General features: G+C 47.7%; 1 protein-coding gene across 1 annotated transcript; it reads right to left on the bottom strand.

Moving 5' to 3' along the window:
• Nucleotides 1-5,906: 5,906 nt before the first annotated feature.
• Nucleotides 5,907-6,854, bottom strand: LOC123346815 (olfactory receptor 12-like). Its single transcript, XM_044984269.1, has one exon. It carries the CDS (start codon nt 6,852-6,854, stop codon nt 5,907-5,909), a length of 948 nt encoding a protein of 315 aa, XP_044840204.1.
• Between the last annotated feature and the right edge of the window lie 1,825 nt (nt 6,855-8,679).

The following is an 8,679-nucleotide window of genomic DNA, read 5'->3' as shown; positions in this document are numbered from 1 at the left end:
CCTTTGCCACTTTGAAGTTAACATTCAATTTCATATGCATACACAGCAAATCTAGTTACACTCATTTGCATGAAACAATTTGCTGGTCCTTCATTATAACAGAGATAGATAAGCTGAAGACAATGCAGATAATATTAGTTTCCTGCATTATCTCACATCTTTGATCTTAAGGTTAACTGAATGCAGTTTTATACATAATGTAAGATGTTTAAGACATGAAAGGGAATTAGCATCTACAAGCTAATTTGGTTACATTGTAAAACGTCTGATGGGATACAGATAAACACAAACAAATACACTTAGCATCTACCCCTGATTTCTATTACTACAAATGAATGGGTTAGTGACCACTGGTCTAGTACATCTGTTTGAAATTCACACACAAGTGCATTATCCTGATGCGATTTTAATGCCTCTGGTTAAATTGTTATGGGTCATACACAGGTTGGCTGGTCTGCCAGCATCACAGTGGTCTACATTCTTTGTTCCTAGACATATACATTTACATTTAGCCATATTAAAATGCATAATGTGCTTGCACCCACCTTACCAAGCGATCCAGATCACTTTGTATCTGTGACCTGTCCTCTTCATTATTTACCATTCCTCCAATTTCTGTGTTATCTGCAAACTTTATCAGTGATGGTTTGATGTTTTATTCCAGGTCACTAATAAAAATGTTAAATAGCGCAGGACCAAGAACCAATTCCTGCAGGACCCTACTAGAATCACACCCATTCGATGATGATTATCTTGGCTGAGAGAATGAAGTTCTGGAAGTGGAAGATACATGGATGTCGACATATTGTTTTCAATAGGCACTAGATGTTCTCCCATTGAAATCAAAGGTAAACCTCACAGTGACTGTAACAGCAGCATGATTGTTCTCAATCTGATCAGAAAATTAAAACCACGGAAATATAAAAAGAGCCCACTAAACTAAAGGCCAGATGGTGAATGGACAGCAGGCAATTAAATAAGTAGCTTCACTGCAGCCAATAAGGTTAATCATGGGAGAAAGACTCAGATCTCCAAACATATTTACATGCCTACCTCTCATTGAAATCAATGGGAGTTTGATGCCTCCGTACTTTTGAGGATCTGGGCCTTACTGCTTCTGAATATGGGTACGAGTTCCAGGCTTTAGCCCTAAATCTTCACATTCTGAAAACAGAGAGACTGTATCTCCCTTCATAATTAGAACTTTATTTAAATAGGTGATGCATTCAGATTTTCATTACCCAGGTTTGCAAGGGAGAGAAACTCAGTAATCGCTGTCCTGGGACCTCCCCGTTAAATACTGAGAGCGCACCCAAACCTATGAGTCATTGTAACAAGGTGCTGGCTAGGAGAAACAAGCCAGGCCCCTGTTACCTCTGTTCCAGAGGAAGAGGGTTAGTAGTTGGGCTGGCTGAGGGGCCACACCCTAATTACTAGAGTGGATCCACCTGCAGGGCTGGGTAGCCAGCCTGCCCTCTAATGCTGGCTAAGAGACAGGAAACAGGAGAGACAGGAAAGGGAGGAGTGTGGGCTCTAGATCCCTGCTGGCTGGGAAGGTAGTAGTTTCCCAGAATGTTGGTCTCTGTAGATATCTGTAAATAAGAGGTGGTGGGAACAGACACAAACAATAAAAGGACACAGGTGTAGCACTTCAGTTGCTCTCTGACTGCATTTGTGGAGGGGCCGGGAGAAGGCACCACTACAGTCATATACCACCAAAATCCCCATTGAAGGTAAGTGGATTTTTGCTTCAGTGAAATGTAGAGAATGGGGCCCAAAATATTTTCATTTCATGGCCAGATCAAAAAACACATGTGTTTTCATAAGCTCCAGTCACTAAATTCATGGCCTCTTGCAAATGCAGAGAATGTGCCTTGTTCTTCTTTCATTGACACAAGCTTTACAAAAGTACAACTACATTGACTTCGGTAGAGTTACTGTTGATTCACAGCAGAGCAGAGGAAGACCTCCCTCTGGCCCAGCCTAAGACTAAGTTCCTTTTGTGGTTCTAGCCCGCAGTGACCACGACCTGACACAGGTGTCACATTATTGACCATTTTGCAGCAGTTACCACGGCATCTGAGATACTGCAAAAACCAGATCCTCAGCTGGTGTAAATCAATGTAGCTCCATGGAAGTCATTTGGGGATCAATCCATGAAGGGACTTAGGTATTGCAACATCTAACTTTTAGGCATTTTGGCCCTGATTTATCAAGGTATTTAGGTACCTAAGTCTACATTCACCAAGGGATTTAGGTGTTGTGATGATCAGAGTCACAAGTACTAACTTTTAGGTGCCTTGAAAATCACTGGGATTCACAAAGCCTTAGTTCGGTGCTCAGGCTTCCCGTACAATGAATGCAGGGAGTCAAGTGCCTGAGAATGGGATTCACAAAGCCAGCATGCTGGGTGGCTCCTTGCCTAAGCTAGCCAATGGGAGATGCCAAGCAGAGTGCTGTGTGTTAAGCCCCACCCCTTTCAGGGAGTTCTGCACCTACCTCTGCTTGTGATTCTCAGCAGTGAGCCTTTGCCTGGGGTTTGGTGCCTAAGGCATTTCTTGCAAGCAGTGGGGAAGAATTCCCTCCCTCACTGCTTTTAGCCCAGCGGTCCGGGTGCTCACCCAAGAGACCATTGGTTCAAATCCCCCATCTGCTGAAGGGGGCGAAGTGATCTGAACAGGGCTCTGCCACCTCCAATTTAAGGCTCTAACTACTGGGCTATAGGATATTCTCATGTTGGGCCCCCTCAATCTTTCCCATTGGTGTAGTCCCACTAATTAAAGTATCACTGGAGGTGGGGGACCAGATCCAAGGTCTTCTACATTCAGGGCAAGGGCTCTAACCACCATGACATAGAGTCAGTCTCATGCAGTCTTTCTCTGTGCCCCCCGCCTCACTGCCTATAATTCTTTCTATTCCTCCAAAGTTGAATGGCTTCAACAGGAGAAATTGAGGGAGTTCCACATCTGAATACTTGACAGCTCAGTGGTTTGGGCCCTCACCTGAGAGAGAGTAGATTCCTGTTCAGCTTCTTTCTCCCCCTCAGGGGGACATGGGGCTAGAACAAAGGTGTCCTAACCACTAGGCTAAAGGTTATAAGGGAGTGTAGTGAGGTGGCCTGGCTCCCAGCCGCCCCAGAGAGGGACAAGCCCTTATGGTCACCAAAGTGGGCGGAGCCGCAGAAGCCTGTGCCTGCCCCCCAGAGGTCAAAGCGCAGGGCAGGAAGTTTAAAAGCCCAGCCCCAGGACTCAGAAGCGGCCTGGCCTCCGGAGTGGCCAGACGCTGGTGCCTTAGCTCCCGCTGGGGGGCTCCCGCCGCCTGCGACCGACCCGAGGCCTGGTCGTACCTGCGGAGCCTGGACGCTGACCAGGCGCTGGAAGAGCCCCTAGGCCGGCCGGTACAAAGGCACCCCAAGGAGCTGCCCAGTTTACCTCTCGCTCAGCATCCTGAGGAGACCGTGGTGTGGGACGCTGTGGAAGACGCCGCCAAGACAGAGGTACCGGTAGAGGGGGAGGTCGGAAGTAGCCCGGAGGCAGATGACCCTAGTCTGGCTGCAGCACACCCAGAGCCAATGTCAGTGTGTTGCGGCCAGGATCCCCACTGACACAGCAGCAGGCTGCCTGCTGCTGTTAAGTCCCCGGGCTGGGACGCAGAGGAGTGGGCGGGCCTGTGTCCCCCCTACCACCCCACTCACAGGTGGCAGTTTCCCCCTCGCCCTGACTCTCAGGCCCAGGAGTCTGGGCTTAAATTATGGAACTATTTGCTCAGCCCCTGCCTGAGGGTCTGAGCCCTGAACTCTTGTTTGCTGCCCCCCCCCAACCTAGGGCTTGGGCTTAAACTACTGAACTGTTTGCTCAGCCCCTTCCTGAGGGTCTGAGCCCTGAACTGTGGTTTGTTGCCCAACCAGGCTAATTCACCAGTGCACTGGACTCATGACTCAGGCCCAGGAGTCTGGGCTTAAATTATGGAACTATTTGCTCAGCCCCTGCCTGAGGGTCTGAGCCCTGAACTCTTGTTTGCTGCCCCCCCCAACCTAGGGCTTGGGCTTAAACTACTGAACTGTTTGCTCAGCCCCTTCCTGAGGGTCTGAGCCCTGAACTGTGGTTTGTTGCCCAACCAGGCTAATTCACCAGTGCACTGGACTCATGTAGTGAGGTGACCTGGTTCCCAGCCACCCCAGAGAGGGGCGAACCCCAACAGCGGATGTTTACACGGATGTCCTACCCCTCCCCTGCTTTTTTATGTGGATCTAGGCCTGCTCTGAGCACATCCTACCAGATCAGGCCCTGCAAGTGAGATAGGCAGAGGAACACCCACCTTCTCCCAGTATGGGAATTGCTCAAGTGGACAATAGGGGTCCGGATCACCAAGTGAAGCTACAGCGTGCATGCCCAGAGGCAGAAACATAGACATCTAGGGAATATTTACACTGAGAATTTAGGCACTGGGTGAGTTTAGGGTCCTAAAGGATTCATCAGCTGAGTGGGGGTTTTATGAATACCAGGGGGTGGGTTGGGGAGGCCTCCCTTTCAACCTTCAGTCAAGTGGTTAGTGTAGTGAGCAAGGATGTGGATGAATCCAGTTCAGTTCCCCCTTCTGCCTGATGAGGGGAAGGGTTTGTTAAACAGCGTCTTTCTGTTGGATGCCCAAACCGCTGCACAATAAACTCATCCTCACTCCCTTTGTTGCTCAGTGTATACTTAATTATTTCATACAAAGTAGAACAGCTTCTACAGGAGAGATTGAGACATTCAGCCTATGATAGCCCAGAGTTAGGGCACTCACCTAGGAGGCTAGAAATCCAAGTCCAAATACCAACCGCACATCACACGGGGAGAGGAACTAAATTCAGGTTTCCTACATCCCAAGCGAGTGCTTCAACCCATGAGATAAAAGTGATAAGGGAGGCCTCATCTGCCCCCACTCCCATCATTTTGTGTCTGTTTAGGTGTGCTCTGAGACCACCTACCAGATCAATCCCCACGGGCTAGGCAGGTGGTGCAACACCTGCTCTGAGGACCCCATTGGGGCTTAGGGATCAGATAGGCACCCAGACACTTAGACTAATGTGTCTGTGCACATGCTTACTGGCAGAAACTAAAGTGTCTTGAGGACTTGAATGTTGGAAAGTCAGGCACCTAGGGATTTTAAAGGCCTACAGGGTTAAGCGACAGGGATTTTGTGGAGCTCATGGTGCCGAAATGTTGGATTTAGGCACCTAAAATAGCAGTTAGATGCCTAAATCCTTTTGTAGAGCACACTAATTTCAGCTCCCCCAGGTTTGGAGATGGCTCTTACCTATTCTACAGATATAGAAATGCAAAAACATACACAAAGATTTGAAGTCTGTGGAAATACTTTATTGTTTTTAACATGCTATATTTTCACTTGACAGAGAAATTGCCATGCAGCATCAGCCCTGTGGTTCTTCTAGTCCAGGCACCCTTCTCCAGGGGTAGCCAGTATCAGCTGCTTCAGAAAAAAGAAAATTATAGGCTAAACTGTGAGGAAAATTTCATCCTAGCTCAGGCAGTCAGTGGTTGGCTCATGTCCTGAAGCACGAAGGTCTCTACAAATGATAAAGACATTTTAGAATTCTGTTAGTCTCCATGTCTGAATGATCTCCTGAGCCACCGGCATGCACAAGTGTGATTAGAGTGTTAACTACAGAGAGAAGTGATAGTGACAGTCAGAGAGAAAGAGATGGACATACAGATGAGTTGTACTAGATGTCCACCCACATGTCTCAAAAACTCATTGGTTTATAGCCAGATAAGAAATAAGAAAAAAACACAATGAAACGGTGTGTCATAATTTTGTAGTTTTTTCTTGTTGCTCCAGTTTTTTGTGCAAATTAAAAAGAATGCTGACATGCTGTGTTCTTTCTCTCTGTCGAAATGCAAGGTTCATTTTGTCAAGGATTTGTGGCCCATAGTCCTTCTCAAAGCTTCTTTAACGTCCTTGTTCCTAAGGCTGTAGATGAAGGGATTCAACATGGGGATGACAAAGGTGTAAAACACAGATACTGCTTTCCTTGGGTAAAGAGAAGATAACCAAGTGGGCTGGGCATACATGAAAGCAGTGGTCCCATAAAATAAAGTCACAACCAACATGTGGGAGGTGCAGGTGGAGAAGGCTCTGTGCCTGCCCTCAGCAGAACGAATCCGGAGGATGGTGGAGATGATGTAGATGTAGGAGATGAGCACAATCAGGGAAGTGCTCGCTATGATGAGGCCACATAAGGTAAACATCACAAGATTATTGACGTACGTGTCACTGCAGGAGAGACTGAGCAAGGGAGGGCCATCACAGAAGAAATGATCGATCTCGTTACGCCCACAATAGTGCAGCGTAAAGGTGAAGCCTGTTTGCACCATGGCGTTCACACAGCCACAGATATATGACCCTACCACCATCTGAATGCAAACCCACTTGGACATGGTGACGGGATACAGGAGCGGGTTGCAGATGGCAGTGTATCGATCATATGCCATCGCTGCCAGGAGGAACCCTTCGGTGGCGAGGAAGACAGAGAAGAGGAAGAATTGGGTGGCACATCCGTTATAGGAAATGGCTTTGCTCCCTGATAGGAAGCTTTCAATGGCTTTGGGGGCGATGGTGGAGGTGAAGCAGAGATCTAAGAGTGACAGGTTCATGAGGAAGAAGTACATGGGGGTGTGAAGGTGAGAGTTGACTCTAATGATGAGGACCAGGATGGTGTTTCCCAGCACGGTTATTGTGTAAATCACCAGAAACAAGACAGAGGGGATCATCTGGCATCCTGGACCGTTTCCAAACCCTAGCAGGATGAATTCCATGACTGCTGTGCGATTCCACTCTCTCACTGGTGCCATGGCTGTTAAATCCTTTGGAAAAGGCATGAGATAAGGATTAAAGAAGAGGCAAATGAAGAAGATGCAATGACAAGCTTCATGAAAAGAGGGAGGATGGTCATGTGGACTAGACCCTGGTCTGAGACTCAGCAGATCAATGTTCATTTTCCAGCTCTGCCACAGACTCCCTGTGAGGCCTTGGCCCAGTCACTTGGGCTGGGATTTCCAAAGCAGCCAAAGGTAATTGGGCACTCAACTCCATTACATTTCAATAGGATTTAGTCACCTAGGACCAGATTTTTGAAGGTATTTCTGTGCCTAGTGGAATTTTCAAAAGCGCCAAGGAACCAAAATCTCATTGATTTCAATGAGTGTTAGACATCTAGAAGCTTTTGCAAAATCTCACTAGGCTCCTAGATTCCAAGACCAGAAGGGGCCATTCTGATCAATACCTTTAATCCTAAATGCCTAAATACCGTAAATTGATCCTAAATATCTTTAAAAATCAGGGGTCTAACCATTAAGCTCTTGTGAAAACTCTCAGCTTTAATATTTCTGTCCCTTAGTTCCCAGTTCTGAAAATGAAGATAACATTATTTCCAGAACTCAGAGATTGTTGTGATTATAAAATCACTAATATTTTGGAATTGCTCAAATGCTACTGTCGGAGAAAAACTCAGTTCTCGCTTTTTGTTTGGGTGCAGCAAAATCAAATACTTTATTATTTCTCCAGTAATTACAATGGAGGGAGAGAGTGCCATAGGACACAGGGTCGCCCCAGTCCTGGACAGGTCTCTCCACTGGTAAACAATTACAGCAAGCATTTATACCTTTGTTACAGACAATAACTAACAATAGTACAGACAGTAAAGAGAAACAATTGCATTTGTTTATACATAAGCCTTTCTGCTATCTTATTTGTCTCACTACTAAAAAAGCAAGCCTGCATATTTGGTTATCAATGCAAGGTCGTAATAACTTTTTACACAGTTTGTTCGTCTGTCCCACACTATCTTTGCTTCTACAAGTCTCACGTCATTAGGGTCACAGCTAGCCTAACTCTTGCTAACTGACATGCATTAAAATCCCATCAAATCCTTGTTAATTATTTCCCTGCTTCCACACTCCCCCCTTTTGTACTTCTAGTACAACAAATATTTTCAAATCTCTATTTGCATTAATTCGTGGATTTCAGATTCTACATCAGATGTTTCAACCTTAGGTGTTTTCATTGGATGTAATGACAATGTATGATTAGCATGAACATGAAAGGTATTACTATCATTACGTCTTTTACAACAACAACAACAACAATAACATAATCCTAAACTAACTAACAACACTACAAACAATAACATTCCCATAGGAATAATATAATGGGGTTGTTGTACAGTTGTAAATGATGTGGTGCCAGGATCAGCACTGGCACTGGTGCTGCGGGGCCCGAGCTGGGCCGGAGCCGCAACTGCGGGGGCCAGGACCAGCACCGACGCCGCGGGGCCCGAGCTGCAACCGCGGGGCCAGGTCCAGCACCAGCACCTGGGACCGGCTGGGCCAGAGCCAGCACCGAAGCCGGGGACCGGCCGGGCCAGAGCCAGCACTGGAGCCGCTGCCACGGGGCACAGGCTGGAGCCGCTGCTGCGGGGCCTGGACTGGAGCCGCTGCCACGGGGCACGGGCTGGAGCCGCGGGGCACGGACCCAGCATCAGCACCCAGGACCGGCCGGGCCAGAGCCAGCACCGGCGCCGGGGACTGGCTGGGCCAGAGCCGGCGCCCGGGACCGGCTGGAGCTGCAGCGCCGGGACCAGTGCTGGAGCCGCAACCGCGGGGCCAGGCCGGAGCCAGC

The sequence above is a fragment of the Mauremys mutica genome, chromosome 12, assembly GCF_020497125.1.
Source record: "Mauremys mutica isolate MM-2020 ecotype Southern chromosome 12, ASM2049712v1, whole genome shotgun sequence".
Lineage (NCBI taxonomy): Eukaryota > Metazoa > Chordata > Testudines > Geoemydidae > Mauremys > Mauremys mutica.
This window is presented reverse-complemented; position numbering and strand designations above follow the sequence as displayed.

Excerpts from the sequence above, each read along its gene's own strand:
- LOC123346815 (XM_044984269.1), bottom strand. The coding sequence starts at position 6,854 with ATGGCACCAGTGAGAGAGTGGAATCGCACAGCAGTCATGGAATTCATC.